This window comes from Phyllostomus hastatus, unplaced genomic scaffold, assembly GCF_019186645.2.
Source record: "Phyllostomus hastatus isolate PE091 unplaced genomic scaffold, TTU_PhHast_1.1 phas_contig_118, whole genome shotgun sequence".
Lineage (NCBI taxonomy): Eukaryota > Metazoa > Chordata > Mammalia > Chiroptera > Phyllostomidae > Phyllostomus > Phyllostomus hastatus.
In genome coordinates, this window is record NW_025333543.1 from 6303846 (window position 1) to 6330195 (window position 26350).

Consider the following 26350-nt stretch of genomic DNA (forward strand, 5'->3'; position numbering starts at 1 on the left):
CTTCATACCCTAATACACTTTCACCTTCTCCAGCCACAGAGAGAACCTCATCTCCCTGAAACGTTTACACAACACATGGGCTCCAGAGCTCACCCATCTGGGAGGTATATGTTTCCTCAGCTTTTTATTCATTAAATTCACCTGATTTTTAAAATATTTTACTACTTCATGTATACTTCAACTAGTACTAAAGGCATGGATGGAAAGTTAGGTTAACTTGGAATTGCTAAATAACCTGAAGTAATTCAATTTTAAGCACACAAAGAGGGCTGCTACCAAATACCTGCAAGCCATAAGGTGGAGCCGTATACCAAGAACAGTGAAAGAATGCTGTTTGTATATATCTCAGAGCAGCTGCACCAGCTCTGGATGGTCTAACTGTGCTGTGTGAGAAAATAAAACCCTATTTCCTGTAAACCACTGTGGTTGGGTTTTCTGTTTATGGTGCCAAAGGCATTCCCAGGTAATAGAGTTAATACTTATGTTGCCTCATTTGCAGTTTGTCTTCCTTTAACCCTGTTTTGAAATGCATTCATGTTAAAAAGTGAAGATGTAATTAGTTCTTTTTAACTAATCCATAATATTCCATCATATGTCCATTGCACGTTTTTCCTGTTGTCCCATTGATAAAATTTTGAGGTATTTCTGACTTACTCTTCTCGATAATTTTGCACTGTTCATACTTGTAAGGCACAAATATTTTCAGTTTCATTAACTATTTATGTTGTGAGTTATTTCTATTTGCCATCCCCCACCCAGATACTTCCTCTACCCAAACCGCTCCCTGGGAAGCTGAAAATGGGTGTGACAGCAGTGGACCCTTCAGCTCCTGATAATGTGTGTCCAGCGGGGAACCCCAGCAGAACACCTGAGGGAGAGCAAGGTCCACGTATTCACCTGGCTGTACTCTGTATAAGATTGATATCGTTGTCCCTCAACTGAAGGACACAGCTCCTCGAGACAGCCTCTACAAGATTCACTCATTCTGGGTCCCAGGAACCTTCACTCCCTCTCCCTGTCCCTTCTGGTTTGTTGGGGGTGGGTAACACCTCCTTTGCCCATACCTCCAAAAATAGTCTCCTTGTAAATCAAAACTCATTGAATTATCCTGCCATCTTTTTCCAGGTGACAGCCTGACTGCATCACTGCTTCCCGCTCTCCCAGGAGCCTCCATGAATCTACAAATCTGTCAGCAGTGCATGAATGTTCATTACCCCACAGCCAAAACCAACACTTAGTAGTAACTGATGTACATTTTCTCTTATCTAATAGATTCAATGGAGTTGGTTGTTTTGATTTTATATTGTACTCTGATAACTAGTGAAATTGAGCACCTGTTTATGTTTATGGACCATTTTTTCTCCCCTGAGAAAACCCCCCCTGATAGTTTTTTACTATCATCTCCCTATTTCTTTTTCTTCTTTTTTTTAATTATATTTTATTGATTATGCTATTACAGTTGTCCCAATTTTTCCCCTTTTGTCTCCCTCTACCAAGCAGCTACCACTCCCTCAGGCAATTCCACACCTTTGTTCATGTCCATAGGTCATTAATATAAGTTCCTTAGCTCCTTCATTTCCTGTACTGTACTTTACATCCCCATGGCTGTTCTGTAACTACCTATTTATACTTCTTAATCCCCTCACCTCTTCATGCATTTGCCCAAACTCCCCTGCCATTTGGCAAACATCAAAATGCTCTCCATATTCATGATTCTGTCTCTGTTCTTGTTTGCTTAGTTTTTTAGATTCAATTGTTGATATGTATTTATTTCCATTTTATTCAGAGACTTCATCTTTTTCTTAAATAAGTCCTTTTAACATTCCATATAATAATGGTTTAGTGATGATGAACTCCTTTAGTGTTTTCTTGCCTGGGAAGATTTTTATCTCCCCTTCGATTCTAAATGACAGCTTTGCTGGGTAGAGCAATCTTGGCTGTAGGTCCCTGCTTTTCATCACTTTGAATATTTCTTGCCAATCCCTTCTAGCCTGCAAAGTTTCCTTTGAGAATTCAGCAGACAGTCTTATAGGTACTTCCCTGTAGATAACTAACTGTTTTTCTCCTGCTCCTTTTAAGAATCTCTTCATCTCTAACCTTTGGCATTTTAATTATGATGTGTTTTGGGGTGGGCCTCTTTGTGTCCAACTTGCTTGGGACTCTCTCTGCTTCTTGGACTTGCATGTCTATTTCCTTTACCAAATTAGGAAAACTTTCTTTCATCATTTTTGCAAATAGATTTCCAATTTCTTGTTCTTTCTCTTCTCCTCTTGGCACCTCATGATGAGAATGATGGTATGCTCAAAGTTGTCCCAGAGGCACCTTTCACTATCCTCATTTATTTGGATTCTTTTTCCTTCTTGTTCTTCTGATTGGCTGTTATTTTGCATCCTCATGTTCCAAATCATTGATGTGATTCTCAGCTTCATTTACTACTCTACTGTTGATTCACTGTAAATCAGGGGTGTCCAACCTTTTGGTGTCCCCGGGCAATACCGGAAGAAGGAGAATTGTCTTGGGCCACACATTAAATACACTGTGATGCATAATCACCAAAAAAATTCATAATGTTTTAAGTAAATTTATGATTTTGTGTTGGGCCGCATTCATAGCCATCCTGAGCTTCATGTGGCCCATGGGCTGCAGGTTGGACATCCTTGCATTTGTTCTTTATTTCAATAAGTATATCCTTCATTTCTGCTTGGATCTTTTTTATGCTCTTGAGATACTAAGTTCCTTGAACATCTTTATAACCAGTGTTTTGAACTCTGTATCTGATAGATTGCTTATCTACACTTTGTTTAGTTCTTTTCCAGGAATTTTGATCTGTTCTTTCATTTGAGCCATGTTTCTTTGTCTCCTCATTTTTGCAGCCTCCCTGTGTTTGTTTCTGTGTATTAGGTAGAGCTGTTATTACTCCTTGTCTTGGTAGAATGGCCTAATGTACTATCCTGTAGGGTCCAGTTGCATAGCTTCCCCTATCACCCAAGCTGGGTCCTCGAGTGTGCCCTCTATGTGGGCTGAATACACCGCCTCTTGTAGTTGAGCCTCGATCACTTTTGGCAGGTATATGGGAGAGATTTACCCAGGCCAGTCAGCTGCAAAGACCACTGACCACTAACCTCTTCCTTCCATAGAGGATCAGCTATACAGGGGCCCACTCCATGGAGCAGTACACAACTTCAGCAGAGCTCTGGAGCCTGCTGAGTCTGCCCCTTGAATGTGTCACTTATGGAGGTGGCTGGGTGGTGGTGCTCTGATGGTTTGTAGCTGTCCACTGGGTGTGCAGTCTCTAAGGTTTCCAGGTGATGACAAGGTTAGCTTCATTATCTGGGGCTATTGGCATAAGCTATAAAGTGATCTGCAGATGGCTGCTACTTGTGATGGGCTTTGAAGTACCCAAGCAAGACCAGGCTATGAACCAAGGCCAGTTGACACTAGTGTTGGGCCTTTGGCCACTTAGCAAGAGGTGTAGGGATAGGGACTCATTGAGGCTGGCTGTTGCTAGTTTGAGAGGATTTAGGAAGATCTGAAACATGAGCCAAGACAAGCCATTTATATGGAAAAGCCACTGTTAACAGCTTGGGTAGGCCTGTAAGTTGACTGGCACAGGGCATCAGGAAATCACCAAGGCAGCGCATAAAGTGTGAGCCAGGTTGATGGAGTCTTAGATATGGTACCCACCTACCAGCTCTATGGCTCTGTAGGGGTAGGACTCTAAAAAGGAACAGTGGCTTCTGCTTGCAGTTCTGTCTGGAAGAAAGCTATCCCCCAGCTTTCTCCTTGATGTCAGACACTCCAGTTCCTCCCCTTGTGCTGTGGTGCCTTTCAAGCTGCTACGTTGGTGCTGGAGCTCAGAGGGAGTGAATCAGGAAGTCCATGTGCAGGCCCTTTTAAGAGGAACTGCTTGGAAATCTAGCAGTTTCTTCCACTGACTCAATCTCTGCTGGTTTTAACAGCCAGAATATGGACTTATCTATCTGGCACTGGAACCCTGGACTGGGGCTTCTGGTGTGGGCTGAGACCCCTCCATCCCAAGATATCTTGTCTGATTTTTATCCACCACACGTGGCTGTGGAAACAACCCATTCATTCCATTTTTCTGCATCTGTTTCTCCACCCCTCCTACCAGTCTGGATGGATGTGGTTTCTTTAATTCCATAGCTGTTGGGCTTTTATTCAACTTGATTTCTGACAGTTATGAGTAATGGTTGTTCTATATTTTAGTTGTAATTTTGATGTGGTTGTACAAGGAAGCAAGCCATGCTTACCTACACCTCCATCTTGACCGGAGTCCCCTTATTCTTCTACTGGATCATCTTTTTCTTAGCTTATAGTCCTTTAAATATTTGAAATACTAATCATTTACCTGTAACATGATTGACTCCTACCTACTGCATTTGTCAATGGTGTTCTTTGTTGCCCAAACATTAAAAAAATCTGCCTATGTATTCTTCTGTTTTAAAGTTTTACTTTTCATATTTTTGTCTTTAATATACCTGAAAATTGTTTTTGTACAGTGTGAAATAGGAGTCTAATAGCATTTCTTTCCTTATAGTGAACAAATTTTTACAGCACCATTATTGAACAATCTATTTTTTCTTTATTTTAAATGTTGCATATTTTCATGCCTATTTTTTTATGAAATTATGGATCTGCATTTTATGTTCTATTCCATTCATCACTGCTACAAATACTTGGACTTCACAGTATGTCCAGTAACATAATAATAATTTACTATTATGCTTTAATATGTTTTTTGCTGACTTAGAAATGTAAGTTAATTCTGTATTTGGTCTTGAATCCATGTAAGATTCCGCATTGATCTGAAAATAATAAAAAATTTACCTGTTTTCATTTCCACTTCCTAGACTCCTTATTTCCTTATCTTATCAGAACATTTAGGACCTCAGGTTAATAATAGTAGTGATAATGGGTGTTCTTGTTTTGTTACTTTGGGAATTACTACTATTTCATTATTGATTATCATATATTTGCTGTAGGCCTATTAGATTCCTTTCAATTAGTTAAGAAAATTTTAATGCTCTTGTGTAAAACAGTTTTTTCAATATAATTCATGTCAGTGGTTGAATCTTAGAATATATTTTTCTACCTATTTTGGGATAACCCTATATTTTCCATTGCATGTATTTGTTTATATGGTTAATTACATTGACAGTTTTTTAAATATCAAAGTATTCTTGCATTTCTTGGTATTTACAGACACATTTTAATATTTTACTTTTGATGTTTACATCTATGTTCATAAGTGATGTTAACATTAATTCCTTTCTTGTATTGCTCCTGTCTAGTTTTGTTATCAAGGTTACAGTTGCTTCATAAAAATGAGTCATAGTTCTCCATTTTTAAAGTCTTACTGAATCTGTAATTATTTCAATTTTTTCCTAAATAGTGTATGCTTTTGTCTTTTAGGGAGGGAGTCCATCTTGAAAGAGACTTGTCTACTTTAAAATCTTTTTATGGAACTAATATTTGTTTCTGTTGAACCTTTCTAATGAACCTGTATTTTCTATTTCATTAATTTCTGTTCTTTTTTCCTCCTTCTCCTTTCTGTGTTTAATTTTGTCCTTCTTTTACTTACTTGAGGGCATTGATACAGATCATTACTTAACATCATTCTTCTTTTTTAAATATATGCATTTAAATCTAAAGTTTTCATCTAAATATCACTTTAGCTACATTGCATGAGTTATATCATAGTATTTGGTATTCCATTCAAAACACTTTCTAATTTCTATGAATTATTCTTTAACCAATGAATTATTTAGAAACATTTTAAAACCTACAAAAATTTCCTTAGAAAATATTGCTTTTTGCATTTTTACCTGAAAACAAGGTTTATAAAAGAGCAGTTCTTTTTTTTTTTTTGCTGAGACTAGATTTGTAACTCACATGTGATCAATTTTTATATCACATTTTCTTTAAACGATTTGATATTTTTAAATTCAGTACAAGTTTTCCAAATATTAATCATGCAACACCTCTGTATTATTCAAATCTTATAGCCTCAATAATTTTTGTCTTCCTGCTCTATCAATGTATGGATTGTAAAAAAAAAAAAAAAGCTGTAGAATATTTTCTGCCCTGCCTTCATGCTCTTATAATGGGACAGCATGTCTATCAGAAAGGTGGAATCTCTTTCCTAACCCCTGTATCCAGATTGACCAAGTGACTTTTCTTTTGTTTTGTTTTATTTTGTTTTTGTTTTTTGCCAATAGAATATTAGCAAATGTGATGCAAGCAAAGGCTTGAATAATAATTATGCATTATAGTTTGCTACTTTTCTGATCTTCTGTCACATGAACAAGTGTAGGATAATTTAATACATGATAAGATAAGCAGGGATAACTATCCCTCATTCTGGTACATAGACATATGAGTGAAGCCATCAAATGTGAGTGACCCCTGCCCTGGCCAGTGTGGCTAGGTGGTTGGAACATTGTCCCCTGGCCAAAAGTTTGTGGGTTCAATTCCCAGTCAGGGCACACACCTAGGTTGCAGATTTGATCCCTGGTCCAGTGCATTTGGGAGGCAACCAATCAATGTTACTCCCTTACATGGATGTTTCTCTCTCTCCCTTCTTACTCTCTCTCCTTTCTTCTCACTCTCTCTAAAAGCAATAAAGAAAAGGTCCTCAGGTGAGAATAGATAGATAGATAGATAGATAGATAGATAGATAGACAGATGATAGATAGATAAAATGTGCATGATCCCAACTGAGACTAGCAGAAAAAATGCCCAGCTGAATTCTGTTTAAATTGCTGATCCACAGAATAGTGAGCTAATACATGACCATTATAATAAGTGTCTAAATTTTGATGGTTGTTTTAACCTATGTGTTATACAACAAAAGCAAATTGAACACTTGCTGAGATAGATGGCTTAAGATTAAATTTTGTCCATTCAGGTATCTATTTGTTCTCTTGCCAAATATTGAAAGAACCTTTCTCCCCCATTCAATTGCTTTGCATCTTTGCTGAAAAATCAAGTTGGACCTATAAATAGGGTTCTGTGTTTGGACCCTGTATTATGTGTAATTAGTCTACTTGACTATTCACAAATAGTCTTAACTATTATAGATGTACATTAAGAAAGTTGATATCTTATAAATATTTCAACTTGGCAAAATTCTCATGACTATTCTAAGCCTGTTGGATTTTCATATATATTTTTGATTCAGCACTGAGGAGCTTTATCTGCACTTGGAATTGATTTATATGGCAAGGTCCTAGACTTTAAGCCAATATCATATTGGGACAGGACTTTAGAGAACTTGTGGGCAACAGTGACATGTTTTTTGTTTTTGTTTGTTTGTTTGTTTGTTTTTAGCATGCAGAAGGAATATGAATTGTGACCATAGGGAAGACTATGAAAGATTGTATTTTCCAGAGGTGGCCACAATATTATCTCCTGTCACATATTCTGTGTTATTACATAAGTGGAGTCTATTTCTAATGCTCTTGAATCTGTAGATCCTGTGACTGCTTTGATACAACCTGGAGTAGTCCTTAACTGGCTTTGCAACTTTTACTTCTTCAGACTTGAAACCTTAAGTCAGCATGTAAGTAGTCCAGCCATGGTCATAGAGGATCACAGAGCTGTCAAACATGTGAGTTAAAAAGCCATATGTGACCTCACTTCCAGCCAGTCTTTCAGATGGATCCAATCCCAGCTAATGTTTAACTACAAGCACTGCAACGATATGAAAGATCACATATGAACCACCAGCCCAAGTCCAGTCAACTCACAGAACTATGAAAGCTAATAACAAATGGATGTTAAAAGCACTAAGTTTTAGATGGATTCTGGTTCAGGATGGCATGTAGGAGGGTCCTGAACTCACCTCCTTCCAAGAGCACATCAAGTCTAAAGGTATATATGAAAGAGTTCCCTCTAAAAGAAATCTAGAAACTAGCTCCTACACATCTTTGCCTTCTGTGGAGGATCAGCTGTGTAGGGGCAGGGTTGCAGTGCTCCCAAGTGGTCTATAGCTGTCCACTGGGTGAGCCTGCCCTGGGGTTTCCTGGATGAGGCAGGCCAAGGTCAGCCCCTACCTGTGTTTTGCCTGGGGCTGCCCTTCCTAACCTATAAAGCAACGTGAGAAGGCTGCTACTTTTGCTGGGCTCGGAGGTTCCCAGGCAAAACCAAACTGTGAAACTAACCTGGCTGCTGCTAGTGCCCTCCCTGGAGCTCACTGAGGCCAGCTGTGCTTTTTTGATAGGATTTAGGAAGTGTGCAGAATAAGCCAAGACCAGCTATTCATATGGAAAAGCAGCTTAAGCGGGACAGTAAATTGGGTAGGGCAGAGTCTCTGGGGATCTCCAAGGTGGGTCAAACAGTATTAGTCAGATATGCACCACTGTGCTGGCCCCATGGCTCTGAAGGAGGAGGACTCAGAAAAGGGACGATGGCCTCTGCTTGCCCCAATATCAGATATTTCAGCCTCTTTCAGAATGCCACTGGTGCCCTTCAAGCTGCCACCCCAGTGCTAGAGCTCAGAGGATGTGAATCTGAGTAGGTGTATCCATGTGTGAGATCTTTATGAGGAACTGCTTGGAGCACCAGAAGTTTCTTCCACTGATGCAATCCCCACTAGTTTCTACAGCCAGAAGTTTTGGGGACTTATCTTCCTGGCATTGGAATCCTGAGCTGAGGGGCCTGGTGTGGGACTGGGCCTGTTCACTCCTGAGATATCCTGACTAAATTTTTACCCACCACATGTGGGTAGGAGTTCAGCCTGTTCTGCATCTGTGCCCCACCTACCAATCTTAATGGATATAGTTTCTTTAACTCCATAGTTGGCAGATTTCCATTCAACTCAATTTCTGATTATTCTGAGTGACTGTTGTTCTATATTTTAGATGTAATTTTGATGTAGTTGTGTGAAGAGGTGAGCCATGTCTGCATATGCCACCATCTTGACCAGAAGTCTTACAATATATATTCTTAGAATATTTCTTAAATATAATTTTATTATAATGCATTTTATTCAGTTCAAAATATTTTCTCTTAGCCCTTGAGATTTATTCTTTAACCCCTGTGTTATTTAGAGGCATGTTTCTTAATTTCCAAAAGTTGGGAGATTTCCTGGATTTCTCTTATTGATTTTCATTTAATTCCATTATGATCAGGGAACATACTTTGTATGATTTCAGTTCTTTTAATCTATTAAATTCATTTTATTACCCAGCATATTATCTATCCTAGTGAATGTTTTATGTTCACTTGAAAAAAATGGATATGTAATGTTGTAGAGTGACTTATTCTCTCAATGTCAACTACATGAGTTGGTGGACACTCAATCAACTCCTGAGAGTGGCATGTTGACATCTCCAACTACAATTGTGTATTTGTCTGTTTTGTTCTTTCAGTTCTGTCAATTTTTGTTCTATATATTTGGAAAGTGTATCATTTGGTACACACACATTTAGGACTGTATTTTTTCTCGGTGAATTCACCTTTTTATCATTATCTCATGCCCCTCATTTCAGGTAAATGTTTTTGTTCATGTACCTATATTGATATGATATATCTACTTCAGCTTTTTAAAAAATGTTTGCATGATTTATCTTTTTTCTATTGTCCTTTTATCTACTTGTATTAGTATATTTGTGTGAATTTCTTGCAGACATCATATATTTTGATCTTATGTTTTTATTCATTCAATCTTTGTTGTTAATTTGTTGTGTTTATATCATATATTTTTATATAATTATTGGTATGTTTTGATTGATGCCTACCAATTAATTGTTTCCTGTTTATTCTGTGTGCATTCTTCTGGTTCCCCTTTCTTGCCTTCTTTTGAAGTAGTTGAACATTTTTATTTTAATGTATTATGTTATTTGCTCTATTTCTTTGTATAGCTTTTTAGTGGTTCCTATATGCATTATGTTATTTACACATTTTTTGTTTAATCTTTTTTATCTTTATTTATTTTTTCCATTGGCATTTAGACCCTTTATGCCACCCTCCCCCCGGCAATCCCCACACTGTTGTCCACACCCATGAGTCCTTTTTCCTTCTTGCACCCTCTACACCCTCACCTCTCCCCATCCCACCCCCAACTAGTGTACTTAGAATCAACAAATATACAAGTGGTATGTAGAAAGCTATCACCATGTAAGTCCCTTTGCCCATCTGGCTTGATGTAGTTTGTTATGTTTTACCTCTACATGCAATGACCACACTATCTGACAATGTTACTATTTTTGCCTTCAACCATCAAACATTTTAAATAACTGAAGAGAAGTATAAATGTATAATATTTATGATTTCTCCTGTGTTTCAGATTTTCCAAGTTTCCTTCTTGTATAATTTCTCTTTTGTTTTAAGAACTTCCTTTAGCATTTCTTTTAGGAAAAATCTGGCAACAATGAATACTCTTTATTTCCCATCATTTGAACATGTCTCTATTCACTTTATTTCACTTCCATTCATGAAGAGAATTTTCACTGGATATGGAATTCTGGGCTGAAGGTTCTTTTTTTCAGAGTTAAAAAATAGATTCTTTTCCTTATGCTTTCATAATTTCTGATGAGAAATGTAGTCATTCGAATCATCATTTTCTTCTGTTCCTCATTAGTAACCCATTACCCATCTGTCAGCTTATGAGATTTTTGTCTTTGCCTTTAACTTTCAGCAGTGTTATCATGATGTATCTTGCATGGATTTCTTTGGGCCTATCCTGTTTGGTGTTTGCTGGACTTTTAGACTCTATAAGGTTATGCTTTGATGAAATTTAGGAAGTTTTTAGGCATTATTTCTGCAAATATTTTTTTGTTGCTGTGGACTGTTTTTCAAATCTTTCTAAGGTTCCATGAGACAATCTTATACTTTGTAGAATTGTTCTAGAGATCTCTAAAGCTTTGTTCATTTCCTTTCAATCTTTTGTTTTTTTTCTCTTGTTAGGACTTGATAATTTATATTGATCTGGTTTCATGTTCACTACACTTTCTTCCACCATCTCCATTTTGATGTTGGCCTTATCCAGTAAGATAGACATTTCACTATCTTACTGTGAAAGATAGTGCATATATTTTCCAGTTCTAAAATGTTCTATGTGGTTCCTTTTTCCATTTTATGTTTCTTTGCTGATATTTTCTATTGATCATTTGTTTTCAAAGTAGTTGCCCTGACTTCTTGGAGCATTTGCAAAATAGCTGCTTTAAAAGTCTTTGTCTGATCATTTCAATATCTGTATCATCTAGAAATTAGTGTCTGTACATTGTATTATCTATTTGAGTTGGAACTTACTTGCTTCTTCGTATGCCAGGTAAGTTTGATTCTATCCTGGACATTTTGAACAGAATATTAAGAGACTCTGGGTTTTGTTTAAATCCAATGGAGAATGTTGGTATTCTTATTTTAGCATACAATCAACCTAGTCAGGCCAAAAATTCTGACCATCTTTCTGTGGGTTCTTGTTGTGATGTTATTTCCATTTCATAGCCTTTACAATGCTATTTATGCCTGCCTCACCTGTGTAAATCCAGTGGTTTGTCTGGGACTTGAGAGGTGGTCTATCCCATACTTCTGTTCTCAAAGTTCTTGGTGTATTCTTTAGAGTCATGTCTACATGTACACAGCACGAGGTGTGGGGGGTGGGGAATAAAAACAGCAGTTCACATGTAATTTTATGGAATTACTTTCGCAAGATGTTGATTTTTCATTACTTTCCAGATACATTCTGGTTGTCAAGGATTCCCCTTTTTGGTCCTCTGGACAGAATCAGTTATCTCACTCTGCCATACACTTACTGTCACTTACTGTCACTTACTGTGTCACTTACTGTGACTGTATCCATGACTGGAGCACATAGCAGGAGAGAAAAAGAGAGAAAGTAACAGAATTTTGTCCCACCTTTTGGGGACCCCAGTTTCCATCTCTTGAAATTTTAGGTACATGTGGGCTCTCACTGCTGACACTGTCACTACCGCCAACATTCATTAAGGAATTCCCAGGGGACAGAGGTGTAAGAGACATGGAGGGAGGCAGAGCCAAGGGGATTTCTTCCACTATGAGGATGTTAGGAGTCCCTTTCATGCTCTTTCAATAAAAACTAAATGCCTTCTCTGGAGATTTCTCCTGTAGGTCTCTGTTTGCATGCAAGGTTCCCACTTCAAAGATTTGGCTTTAATGGGTCTAGGCTTCAGGATATCAGAGGAGATGAAAAGAATAAGAAACACACAATCATTTAGTGGCACTTAAAATTTTGATCTTCCTCAATCCATCTATTACCATTTAGTTTTCAGAGTGCTCAAATATCTTTTCCATGCATTCATTCCAAGTTGCATGACCATATTCAGAAGGAGATACAGGGTATTGTGTACTTACTCCATCTTACCTGGAGTCACAGTCCCCTCCTGCTTTTTGTGCTAGTGAGGTCACATAGTTTCTGACTATAGATAGGTTTTAAACCTCCCAAGATATAACAACCATTGTTTTAACAGTAAATATTACTTTATATTTTCCTACAAATTTAACCTCCCCAGTGTTCATTCCTTCCTGTGATTCCATAATGCCATTTGGAATAATTTTCCTTTAGCCTAAAGAACTGTCTTAATATTTATTTTCTTAGCCTTTGTTTAAAGGCACCTTTATTTTTTCATTCTGAAGGAGTTTTACAATGATTATAGAATTCAAGTTTAGCAGCCAGTGCCCACCACCACCCCCCACCTTTAAAGACACTATTCTACTGTCTTCTGATAATAGTTTCTCTTTAAAACGTAGCCATATTTTATGGTTTCCACCATGAAGCTATTGTGTCTTTTTGTGCACTTTTAATATTTTCTCCTTGTCTTTGTTTCTTATGGCTTCTATTTTTCTACTGTGACTCTGTTTGTTCACTGTGATGTATTTTCCTTTAAATACTTGAACAAAGTTTTGTTTAACATAAGAGAGCTACTTTAAAATTTCTTTCCTGACAGCTCCTACATCTGGGTCATCTCAGAATCAGTTTCTTTTTGACTGCTTTGTCTCGAATATGGATCACATTTTTCAGTTTTTTCACTTGCCTATTAATTTTTTATTGTATGCTGACATTGTAAATGATACAAAGTTGTCTTCCTTTAATGAATGTTGTTTTTAGTCTTGTAAATTCCCCTTACCTGTCTGTTTTTATTATTTGTAGAGTGGTGATATAAGAAAACAAAATTTTGAATTTTTTTCCTATAACATGCTTTTTGCACAAAGCCATGACTCTTACTTTAGAGGGATAGCCTGTCTAGCATCTCAGCTAAATGCCTGAAGTGCATAATGAGGTATCTCCATCCCACTAAGCTGTAACTCCAATGTCTCTCAACACTTCATGACATGCAGCAGGCATTCTCTGCTAGGCCTTGCAGAGTCTTCTCATGTCCATATTCAGTCCAGCTCTTGGCCAAGAATCTGTGGTGAATCTCCATGTAGACTTGTGAGGCTTCCCTTTTCACAGCTACCTATTTTCAAATATGCTACCCTGGTAATTTCAGCTGCTTCAAGAGTATAAAACTAAAGTCTTTTCCTCCTTAATGAGTCTATTGATCTGCTTGGATTCCATTTTGTTGCAATGCAGAACAAGTGCCCTTAGGCATAAAAACTAGGACAATTATGGGAAAGTTGTGGAACACACCTCATGTGTTTTCTTTGTCTCAAAGTTCATAGCTGTGTTACCCATCAATCCCTGAAAAAAAAATTGCCTCATCTAGTCATGTTCAGTCTTAGAGATTTTTTTAGTAGGAGAATATATCAGGTACTTATTACTCTCTCATGACCAGAAGTAAGTTTGGGGGGCACATTTATTGAAATGCACACTGAGATTTAAACCACAGTTATTAGAACTCTTCCTAAAAGAAATTTCTGACAAAAAAAAATAGGTAAGTGTGCTTAATAAAAATTTTACAAGTGACTAAAGGGGAAAGGAAGCAATGTTTTAAGGGCACTGCAGACAAACTTCAAATTTCAAACTTAACCTATGTTGTCATGTATATGATACTCTTAGAAGAAAGTTAAAAAAGGTACACATTTTTTCTTTCCCATCCTTGACCTGTCTTGTTAATACACAATGTTCTCTCTTAAGGTCATGGACTCTAAGTTTGAGACATTTGACCTTTGAATCACTGGTTAGTGAGTAGCTAAATTAGGAGACACTGCCTTAAGAAGTTGGTTCAGACTGAAAGGCAAATGACTATTTGGTTTTAGAAGTAACTCTCCATTTTTAAAGGGTGGAGATGGTTTGGTAGTAAATTAGTTCTTTCTCTCTGCCCTGGGAGATTAGACAAACAATGGATCTAACTAAAAAAATAGACTGACTCATTTGGCTTCAATGCTATACTGAAGTTACAAGCAAACCAACATTAATATTCAGAAAAAGAACTGTATTCTGTATACTGTAAGTGAGTTTTACAGTCAATTCTATTATTTCTCATTGAAGAAACCAAAAATCAGGCATTAAATTCATAGATAGATTTAAAGGCACTCTGAACCCTGTCTGTCCTTTCCTCATCATCTGCTATAGCAACACTGAAGTCATATGTAATTTACTTCATTATTTATTAACTCTTCTTTAGGATAGTAGTTTTATTGCAAGAGAAGTGAAGTTCGCAATAATTCTTTTTCCTCCTTATTTTCTTGAGCATTTCCAAAGTTCTTCTAATAGTAAATGCCTTATCTTCAAAGTGAAATGTCCATTAAGATAACAGGTACAGGAGAGATAGGAAAGTCAGACCTGTTCGGCATGAAAAGAAGTTGTACAGAGCTAATAACGTATCATAAGTGAATAGGAGTGGACAATGTGAGGGAAATGGAATCACAAATCCGGAAGAAACAAGTCATCTGGTCTAAACTGCCTCTAGACAGGTCAGGAAGGGGTGTTTGGGTGGACCTTTTTTTACATCTGGACTTAGCTTCTCTTGAACTTTTTCAGCCTTTTGCCTTTCACCAAGGTTGATTTCTTCTCTGCAGTCATGTGTTACTTCTCCTCCTGCCCCAGTATGAACTCCTTTGGGGTGGATTTAATTGGCCTGGGGGAACCGTCCATTCTTTTTCCCAGAGGTCTGTTTCAGGTTTAGGTCATGCCATTGGCCTCACCAACCACTGAAGGGCAGATCTCCTGGCCAGTGGATAAATTCCCTGAGCAGATAGAAAGGGCCCCTACGCTGAGAGTCACATTCTATGTATTTCACACTGCCCTTAGTTGTGAGGACACAATACGTTCAGGTGGGCTGAGTTTTTCAGTTTCAGGTCTCCCTGTCTATGACAGAAACGTACAAACGCCTATGTTTTCCAACATACACATCCACACCCCTACATTATTCGCTGGTAGAGGTGGAATGTTGGCAACTTTTGGTTTCTCTGGAGCCACCCATTTCTTCTACATGTCCCAAGTGTCTGGGTTTTACTGGAAGAGACTGTGGGTAAAGGAGGGTGGAATTAAATTTTAGCTTATTCTTCTGCTTCACCCAGAAAAGCGGTTTGTGAGCATAAGTATAGAGGTAAATGCGATGTGTGTTGCTGCTTGGTGCCTATCACATCACACCCCCTCACTCCCCACCATCTCCACCAGTGTGTGCGCACACTTCGAGAAGAAACGCAGCCGCCCCTCCCTAGCGACCGGCACAGACCGACCAGAACTTCCCCTGGGTCGTGGCCCAGCGATACGGAGCAGCCCTGGAACGAAGCCCTGCTCTTCCCGAGTCGTGGGTGGCGCGGTCCTTGTTTCCCTCCCCTCCCTTTCCGGACCCAAACGGGGATGTATCTGGGTCAGTCTGGGAGGGGCCGGACCTGCCTGGGACCGGCGTGGGGAAAGGGGTGGCGATGACAGCATCTTTCAGGTTTTTGGCATTTCTGAGCTTCGCCCCTTCCAGCCCCTCACCGCTCTCGCGCCCGGCAGGGCTGCCGCACTCGCCGGAGGACTGGGTGGGGGAAGAGCGGGTTCTTCCTATCTGGAGGGCCACCCCTCTACGCCTTGTGAACAATGCGGCGCTCTCCACCCGCCCCCACCACACACTCCCCCCCCCCTCCGCACACCCCCAGTTCCCCCAGGCACGCTCTCTGTTCGGGCGGCGGGTCCCTCCGCCCCAGGAAAAGAGCAGTGAAACAGTTCACGGCCGCTGCGAGTTCCTGGTCTTCCTTTCCGGTGATAAACGGCGGGGCTACGAGCCAATTGCTGCTCAAGATGCTACACCCGCAGCCCGAGCCTCTCTCTCAATCTCGTCTCTGTGGGGGCCCAGATTCAGGACAGAGAGGGTCCCTTTACCTCCGCAAATCTCAAGGGCTGAGTGCCAGGGCTGCGGGAGGTAAGACCCCCAGCTGGCCCCTTGCTGCCTGGGTTCCTCCCTCCGTGATCTTTTGCGCTCCACAACGCCGGGGGAGGAGCTGGGTGTGCGTCAAAACCGTCAAACCCGCATCTTCCCAGGGCGCTTTGGCGGAGGACGCCTGGGTGAGGTCCGGAGGGTCATGGACCTTCCCGGCTCCCCTCGCTGCGAGCTCTGTACATAAGACCAGCACCAGGAGTCAAGGCCACCAAGTCTTCATTTTCCTGAGGCCTGGCCCCTCCCTTCCCATCCTTGCCCTGCATAAACTCAGCTGCTCCAAATGTACAATACATCTCCTCACTCTTCTTCTCAGCGTTAGGGAGAGCGATGCCTTGAAAATCGTCTCTGGGTTCCTGCATTCTGTACAGTTCTCTCCTAATCCCTTCCCTCGATTCCCTACGCCCCACACTCCAAGACTTCTCTTTGCCTGAGGGTAACCTAGCCTATCTTGAATGCTGGTCCCTGTGGCCGGAGCCCACTGATGCTCTTTGGTTGGAAGCTTCCCGAGAGGTGCCTGCCTGCACGGGAGCCCTGGGCCGTGCAGAGGTGTTCCTTCTTCCCCACCTCACTTCGCCTGCAGACATCTCTTGCCATCGTTTCATCCACCCTTGGATAAACCCCGCGCCCCTCCCCGCCGGCGCCCGGCAGAGCGCCCCCTCCCTTGACTGAGCCCCGGCGGGTTGGAAGCTGAGCGGACAGGGGTGCGCGGGAGGTGCGCAGAGCTCTCCGGCTGCCTGCGCTCTCTGCGCCTGGGGAATTGGGCTGTGGGCGAGGCGGCCAGCACTGGCCTTTATCGCTAGCCCCGCTAGTCCTTTGAAACTTTATCAGCGAGTCTCACCACTCTCCGCAGACCGAGCGTGGGGCGGGGGCGCGTAGAGGCGCAGGCGGTGGTGAGGAGGCGCTCAGGGTGCTGAGCGCTTCTGCTCTGGGCACGTATGGCGCCCGCACACGGAGTCTGACCTGATGCGGACGCAAGGGGGTTAATATGAACGCCCCTCTCAGTGGAATCTGTCTCTGGCTCCCTCTGCTCTTGACCTGGCTCAGCCCTGAGGTCAGCTCTTCATGGTGGTAAGTCCATGCGTGAGGGCACGGCGGGGGTGGTGGTTTTCGATTTACCGCGGCGCTCCTCCTTGGCCCCAGCAGTCACGGATTCCATCCCAAACCCTGGCTGCTGCCCTGTCCTATAGCCTCATCCTGAGCGCCTTCTCTTTTCCTCTGAAGACCATTCCAACTTTGACAACTCCAAAAAATCCACATTTCCCCTCAAATGAGAGCTCTGATGTTTAGTTTATTTGGATCCAGCTGAGCGGCAGCAAAATCAGGCAATTTCTTATCCCGTTGAGAGACACGCTAGCCGGGTCTCTAGCTCAGATGTGTGTGTGTGTGTGTGTGTGTGTGTGTGTGTGAGTGTGTTCACAATCGTCCCCCCACCGCCTCCTCCGCCCCCGCAAAAAAAGCCCTCAAGATAAACCTAGGGGCCCATTCAGGCAGGCAGTCAGGAGCTGTAGAACCCAAAGCGTGTGATTTTTTTTATTATTTCCCGTCCTTCCACATTCCTAATGCTTGGCCCCAGTGAGACGGGAGAACGTTGTGCTGTCTGCCTCCAGGTAGAGACCTACCACCTCAGTGAGAAGCTTAGGCTGGGGTGGGGCGGGGGTGGGGAGCGAGGTAGCGTGCTTAAAGACCACAGACCCCTCAAAGAGTAACTTTGCTGCTGTCCTGTGAACGTCAATCAGCGATTTATTTATTTATTTTGCACAGTAAATGTAACAGGTCATTACCAAAAGATTACCCACTCAGAAACTCTTCTCTATCTCCCGACTTAAAGATCTTGAAAAGAGAGGGGAATAAGAGCCCTTTAACGGTCTTACATCTAAAACTGCCTCAAAAGATATTAATATTGATTCAGAAAGATCTGTTACCCTGGGGTGTTTTTCAAGAATCTGGCAAAAGTAAGGAGTCTCAGCCAAATGAAAGGCTAGAGCAGGGAACTTCAGGAGGACAGTGGAACTCTTCAAAGGAACGTCAAAGAGCATTGATGGGAAAAGGGATTCAATTCCTTCTTAAGACGCTTCAAAAAGGAAGGCGTTTAGCCTTGACATTGCTGACATAGGATCAAAGATTGATTTATCAGAATGACCATTTTTCAATAAAATGACTATTTCTGTTTCCATGATAAACATTACTTATTGCCCAGGCTTTTTGTCACATTGTCTCTCAGCTGTCACTTAAATATATTTTTTGGGAAATCACAGCTATAACAATTTTATGATTATATAAAATAATGAAAATATAAGAAAATACATTCTCCTTGTTTGATCGCTTCAAAAGACACCTATGGCAGCTTGGGTTATATAAAAGGTACCTTTCTAAACATTTCAAAACTAATAGAGAACATCTGGGCAGAGATGATGATGTAATTTTTTTTGTTAAAGTTTCTTTTCAAAAGTACTTTATGGAGCTATAACACTGTTTGATTCTTCCAAACATTTAGTGTCCTTAATAACAATAGAAATATTTTTTTCCCAAAGGTCTTCTATAAAAGCCAAGAAGAGCTGGAAAATGGAAATATATAAAGGATTCTTTACTGAGGAAAGAATGGCATGTCTATGAGGAGTGTGTAACATCAGATACCAGCAGGTGTCGATTAGACAGATGCAGACAGTTTCTTAACACATTTAAACATTAGGGTCAAATAAATGGGAGTGAGGAGCTTTAAAGGTCGGCTTTCCCCAGTGCCATGTCCAGACACATTTCATCATTGAGATCAGAACCTTCTTGGGAACAGCCTTTGAAGGTTCTTCCCAAAAGATGTTGCCCCTCCCCACTCATTCTGTTTCCTGACTGCCCAGTGCATCAGTTGCTGATGCTCAATTCATGTCCAAGACAGTCATCACTCCATTTCTATGTGGCTTCTACCATATTACTCCCATGCCTACAGTGTCACTTCTCCACAGAACTAAAATTAAATAACCCTTGCTTTCTGATATCCCCAAAAGGATAAGGAATTGATATTTGAAAAGTGTTTTGAACCCCTCAGTCTCCTGGGAAACATGGCTTGGGACCTCAAGTTCAGTGTTCTCACCCCTGTGTCATTCTTTCCCAGGTACATGAGAGCTACAGGCGGCTCCTCCAGGGTGATGTGTGACAATGTGCCAGGCCTGGTGAGCCGCCAGCGGCAGCTGTGCCACCGAAACCCAGATGTGATGCGTGCTATTGGCTTGGGCGTGGCCGAGTGGACGGCTGAGTGCCAGCACCAGTTCCGCCAGCACCGCTGGAACTGCAACACGCTAGACAGGGACCACAGCCTCTTTGGCAGGGTCCTGCTCCGAAGTAAGTCTCCTGCCTTTGGGCAGCTCTTTGGGCTCTCCCCCTACACACTCCTCCCTTTTATTTTTTTCTTTGAAGTCTCTGCTCAGGTTTTTTTTTGTTTGTTTGTTTTGTGTGTGTGTTTTTTGCATTTTATACAATCAGAAGCTTGTTCTGTTGGGAGTATTGTCTGTTTTGCAGATGAGGACTTAAGAAATCAAGGAACTTGTCTTAAGTTTTGTAGGAGGCTAGTCATAGATTGGAATGTAGACTCCAGGCTGGTGTCTTTTTACTCTTTGCTCTGTCCATCCAGTGATGTCATAGCCCTGCCTGTCCCTCCAGGTTCAGATTTTGTCTCTTGGAGAAAGGAGGCAGCAGCCATAGGGCACTTTTGACTTTTTAACTCTTCTTTCTGGGACTTGAATCTTCCAGAAAGATTTGAGCGGAAGATGAGGATGGAATGCCCAAATCTTTTATTGGTCATAGTCATTATTTCAATGACTCATGTTACTGAGAACCAGAGACAAATCTCTGCACACCACCTTTGATCTCCCACCCAGCTATTCAGCTTTGGGTCCCACTGTGTCTGAATTAAACATTTTCTTTTAGTAGACTGTAAATTCTATATGGCAGGACTAGCCTGCTATCTCTGCTTTTCACTTGGTGCCTTGCGTATTGCAGACTCCATTCATTCATTGAATGGTTAAGTGAATGAATGAATGGATGAGCTTGTAGTGAATGCCTATTATTTCCCAGGTATATTTTAGGCAGAAGGGTGTTTATGGAGGATAGGGGTATGAACTATTAATACTTAGAAAGAGTATTAAGCATTATCTAAGTACATAATAAAGTTCTTAAAAGTCGTGAATGTGGAAAGTAGCCCACTAGCTGGTATGTAGTCAGAGAAAATTAACTTAAAATCACATTTTACTTTCTAAAAATATTTGCTCTTTCACCTCATGTTACTACCATTTTCCAAGAAATAGCACCATCCCATTTGGTACTGAGAAATCTAATCGAAAACACAAAAAGGTTTTGTGTGAACCCCAGAAACAGGAAACTTTACACTTGTGTTTGCCCACCCCATCCCCCTGTTCCTAAGAAAATCATCCAGGCTGTGCACTTGGTAATGCTTAACAGAGGGTGTTTCTATCATGTAATCATCACAGCCCTAGGGTTTTATGAGGCCAAATGCATAACTGAATGTCTCTGAAATCCCCCAAGGGCGTAGTGCACTCACCCTCAGTGTATCCCTGAAGTAAATTTACTGCCATATTCTGCAATTTTATTCTCTAGTTTAAGAACTATATTCTTCTGCATTCCATTTTGAGTTTTGATATGACATTTTTGAAAGGTTAATAGTAAATTTCAACAACATGGAATTTTCAGACATCACCTAGATTAGCTCACCAATCAATTAAAGTACCAGAACTTGACAAAGAGAATTTGCAAATATTTAGCACAAGACAGCTTCAAATGTATTATGTACAGGCTCTTGATGTTTAAGATGTATTATGGTTTTTCCTTTCCAAAGTCCTCACAACAATTTCCCAATGTGTACAAATTAAAGGTCCTTCTCATTTATAAAATGATCACCTCCAAATTCTGTCTATGAAAATCTATTAAGATGTCTCTATATGGAAAATAAAAAACCTTTTAAATCACAAATCAAAGGATGTAATTTTGATCACTGATCTTAAAGGTCTGCCAGATCTCAGGATTCATTCATAAAATACTTAACTTAATCTTGATGGTATTTGTTTCTTCAGAGCTGAGAATGAAGAGGTTGACCTAGTCTAAGGCCTCTTGTACTTCTTCAGAGTTCTTTCAGATGAAGCTTGAATGCTTTGCCAAAGTACTCAAAACTTAAAACGCTCATGCTACACAACTTCCTTCCATTCTTCACAGAAGGCCAGATTCTCCTGGACATTTATGTAAACTCGTGTGACTGTCAGTGATGATTTTGCATTGGGTCTGGGAGGGCCGAATTTGGCCTAAGGTAGCTTATCCTGGAAATAATCATGAAATTCCAGTGAAGCTATCCAAAGATTTTTATAATTAATTGCCTGGCAGGAAATTCAAATCTTAGAACTTGCCTATAGAAACCTAAATGTCCTTATAGATAACTAGGAAGGCAAAGACCAATTCTGTTTACAGGGAGAACATAAAAGTTACTGGTATATCCCAGTGTCACGAGAAATGGAGAACATTTGCCTCTTTTGCTTCAGACAACTTAGAGTAAGACAGTGATTTTTAGGAACATTTGCATTTTACTCATTCAACAGACTGTCACCAATAACAGGCAGAGAAACTTAAACCCATAAATATTTCTGCAAGAATATATCCCTAGAATTCTAGAATAAGCCTTTTAAAAAGGTGATTAGGTCTCATTCCTACAAATGTAAAAAATAAAATTAAAAATTAAAAAGCAAGAAATTTTAAAAAGAGTTGAACCCATAACCTTCCGGAAAACCTAGCTTCTAATGTTCTGCCCTTCCATATAACAATCCCCCACCCCAAACAAAAACTATGCCTATGCACTTAATAGACATTGCTTGACTTATCTCAATCCAAAAATTAGAGAAACTTCAATAGTAACACATCAGGAAGTCTAAATATCACTATTTAGATTTGGATTTTGTTTCCTATTGTGAGGTCTCTAAAAAGAATCCATTTTTCTAAGAAGAGTCTGAAAAATCAAAATTTGTTTTGTTAGAAAGCCAACTCTTGAAATGTGCTACTATTTCACACATAGCATTTTAGTGATTCATCTAAGACACTTAACTGAAAACATCTTAAGGCCACATCTAACATGATACCAAAACATCTGGGGGTACAATGAAAAGCCAGTCCACATGCTAAATTTTTAAAATAAATAAATAAACATCTAGCTATTTAGTAATGTGTCTGAATAATAAGTGACAAATATTTTGAAAGGTGATATTTGTGCTTTGAAAATTATTCCTGAAATGTAGCAGATTTTAAGTGATTTTTTTTCTTTCAGCCTAGTGCTAAGTACATTAAGCATTTAGGAATTTTCCCTCTGTGTGGTATCTCTAAATGTGGACACTAAACTCCAATCCAAAGCCAGGCTTTAGCAATTCAGTGGGGTGACTGCTGGCAAGATATTTTCCTAAATGTAAAATGGGTATAATAAAAATCTCATTTATCTGAGAGCCACCACCTGAGATTAAGCCACATTAGCATCTGTTAGTCGCCATATTTTACAAACACCTCAATTCCACTTGGAAAATCTGTGATCCTTATAATATAACCTGGAACTCTAAAACAGCTCTCACAACCATCGCATTTCTCTCTGGAGAACATACCTGCTACCTGTGGCAAATATTCATGTCATTGATTTTACCTAACTACAGAGTGTGACTGATTTCTTTCTATGATGGTTAAAGGTTTGGGGGGACATATTTTTGGAAGGCTGAGGTAAGTGCCATTTAATATGGTGTAGATATGTTTCCCTGATTTTTAATAATGAGACTAGCAGAGCAAATATTGCAAGGGGCATAATAAATTTTAGCACTGAATGACAAACAGAACCAAGCAGGGCTTCGATGCGAAAAGGTGGTTTGTTCTCCCAGCTGTGTGGTTCAAAAAGTCACACTCGTCTTGACATTTTGAATCACCAAATGGCTTTCTGTTTTCTGCCTTGCTTTGGCAAAAGGTTGTTCAGCTTCTATTTTGGTTGTTAATATATTTGCTGCAGCAACCATTAATAAAAAGGCATGCTAATAACAATGAAATATAGCTCCACTTGAAAAATGAGGTGCACTCAGACCCTAAAGAGCCTTATATCTGTCACTATACCACAACACCGTGTTATGAGTTACTACAGATTATTAAAATAATTTAATGTAGTTATTGCACTGAAATATGTACCTTTCAGCCTGTAAGTGAAAGTGGCCTATGCTAATAAAGAACAATTCTAAGAAAGAACCCCAAAGGGTTCTTGCCCAAGTCTAATTATTATAGGCGGTAAATTTGTTTCCTTCCAGAAAAACCAAAGAAAAGCTTTTCACTGTCTTTTATCCAATACCAGTGATTAGTGCAGGTGTTCCAGAAGAAAGTAAATTCACGGTAATAGTTAGACATACTATGTAACTCTGAGATATTGCATATTGCCTGCAACAATCTCTCCATTACTTGTGAAAGTTGATGCCAAGTCAGAGCTCTCCACTGGTAGGGCTGGTTACTGCCTTGCATTCTCTTCCCATCTCAGTCCCTAGGTTTTTTGAATTCAGTATTTCAATCTTGACCATTTAAATGCATATTCATGTCCTCAGTAATGCCTAGAGGCTTGAGAGGTTTTATTCATGTAGTAGCATGAATACCAAAATACATTATGGAGTAATAGAATTGTAAAATTCAGACTGTATGTTACAGATGAAAAACAAAGATGTTACACTCCCCTATTCTAGAGCATGTAGGATTCTAGGTTAAGCAAGCAGGTGTATGAGAGACTAACGTGAAGTCAGAAGCTGGGCAAGGCAGGCTTTTGTTGCATTTTCTTTTATAATCTATATTGCAAGAAAGGACAGTTCTCATACAGATATCCTAATTGACAACAGCTTATGTTAGATGGTAATGATTATATTAAAGACCACCTTGGATCTAGAAGAGAATCCTTCAAAAAGATCAGTACTTTTTGGTCTAGTATTGAAGTATGTCAGAATTAAACAGCCATCATGTGAAAGTTATCCAGAACTAGTAACTCCAGAACCACTTTTAAGAAAAGTGTTTTTGTTTCAGGTAGTCGGGAATCTGCCTTTGTTTACGCCATCTCCTCAGCTGGAGTTGTATTTGCCATCACCAGGGCCTGTAGCCAAGGAGAATTAAAATCCTGTTCCTGTGACCCGAAGAAGAAGGGAAGCTCCAGGGACAACAAGGGCACCTTCGACTGGGGTGGCTGTAGTGATAACATTGACTATGGGATCAAATTTGCCCGAGCATTTGTGGACGCCAAGGAAAGGCAAGGCAAGGATGCCAGAGCCCTGATGAATCTGCACAACAACAGAGCCGGCAGGAAGGTATGGACTGCACCACTGCTCGTTTTGTAGTCTGTACGGCCTTGTACTCGCACTGTGCTTATCTTAAATTTTCATGGAGTTGATAAAAATGCCATATAGTCACAAATTCCCACTGTCCTCCAACCCCAAACTACTTGTTCTAAAGAATACCACCAACTGGGCTGAAATATCCCACTCATACTCCACCCTCCTTCCCGCAGCTGAGCTGAAGGAGTCCACCCACTGATTTTGGCATTGTGTAGAGTCAAGTGTTTTATGGTCCCTTTGGATACTATATCGTCTAGACAGAAGATATAATCTGTGGATGAGGCTAGGTAGTGCTTCATCCATGCACCAATGGGATGTTGAATGCTTGTATCTGAAGGGTATGAAAACTCAGAACATCTTATCTCAATCATATCATGAAAGCAACTCTCTAGGCATTGGTTTACTGGCTTTTCTAGAGTCTGGGATACTCTTTTTAGAACCAAACTTACGTTGGGATTCCTGGTACTGGATGAGTAAGTAGACGAAGCAGAACATGGCCCTAAAGTGGTACTTTAGTCCCTCATCCCCTAGTCCTTACTAACCTACTGGGCTGTGGATTCACTGGTCAGTATTCACTCTCTACCACCCATTTAATAAATGAGGAAATAGGCCCACAGTTGCTCAAGGTTACATGGAGGTCAATGAAATAGTCAGGACTAGATCTCAGCTTTCAACTCCTAGCCCAAGGAATCCATGGCCTAGGATGAAACCATTAAGATGGCAGTGCTCAGATCCATTGATAAGCCATGTCATTCTGCATGGTGGCATGACCAGAATAACTGGAGAATCTGCTGCACATTATGCCTTTGGTAAAAAGCATAAACTGGCTAGGGTAATCAAATGCTAGTCAGAACAATCCTCAAATAATGTAACTGCCAATGAGAAAAGATAATCATAATTTGTCTTTTGTCAACACAAAATTAAAATGTGCTTGATATTAATATATAAAGAAAGAGCAGCATAAAACTGATATATCTGGGGGGTCTTTAATATGAAAAAAATAGAAAAAGTGCAGATCTGTTTGGATGGAAATTCCTTTACTAAGCTCACAGAGACACAACATCTCATTTAACAGGAGTAGGAAGGAAAGAGGTCTTGTTTAGAACATGGAATGAGATGTGTGTGACCTGAACTGTTTACAAATAGTAGCTTTCTTGAACTTTAACAGTCAGTGTTACTTATTTTCATGAATTTAAGCATTTATAGTGACCGCTGCCAAAAATATAGACTATGGTTGCACAATCCTACAACTATTGGTAATTACTGTTTGTGCAATAGTTTGGATAAAGGAAAATTTACATTGACCTTTGTTTTGACATTGATAACGCATGTATAAGTTATAAAGTGTGGTGTCTTCGATAGGAGTATGCTGCTTAATTGCTCAAGCAGGAAATATCATCAGATCTCTCAGATTATTTGTAAAGATAAAAGCATTCTGTCATATACTGCATCCAAAAGAATGTTGACTCATCAAAATAAATGTTAATTTTACTTAATAGGTCACTAAATATTGAATGTTTCAACTCTTTAAGACAACAGACCTTAGCTATTATCTTGTAGGCTCTGAGTAAACATGACTTTTAATGTAAATCACGTGATTCCTCACTGTGTATCGGTGAACAGCTGTCAGGCCTCAGATACTCTCCTGCCTACTCTGCA

The 26350-nt window shown here is 40.0% G+C and overlaps 1 protein-coding gene across 1 annotated transcript in view; it reads left to right on the forward strand.

Moving 5' to 3' along the window:
* The first annotated feature begins 17069 nt into the window (after positions 1-17069).
* WNT2 (Wnt family member 2) overlaps positions 17070-26350 on the forward strand; it is a 47752-nt gene continuing 38471 nt past the window's right edge. Inside the window, exons 1-3 of the mRNA XM_045847660.1 lie at positions 17070-17381; positions 19420-19646; positions 24387-24664. Of these exons, the coding sequence (XP_045703616.1) occupies positions 17299-17381; positions 19420-19646; positions 24387-24664 (588 nt within the window). The 5' untranslated portion in view covers positions 17070-17298. The remainder of the gene's footprint in view (positions 17382-19419; positions 19647-24386; positions 24665-26350) is intronic.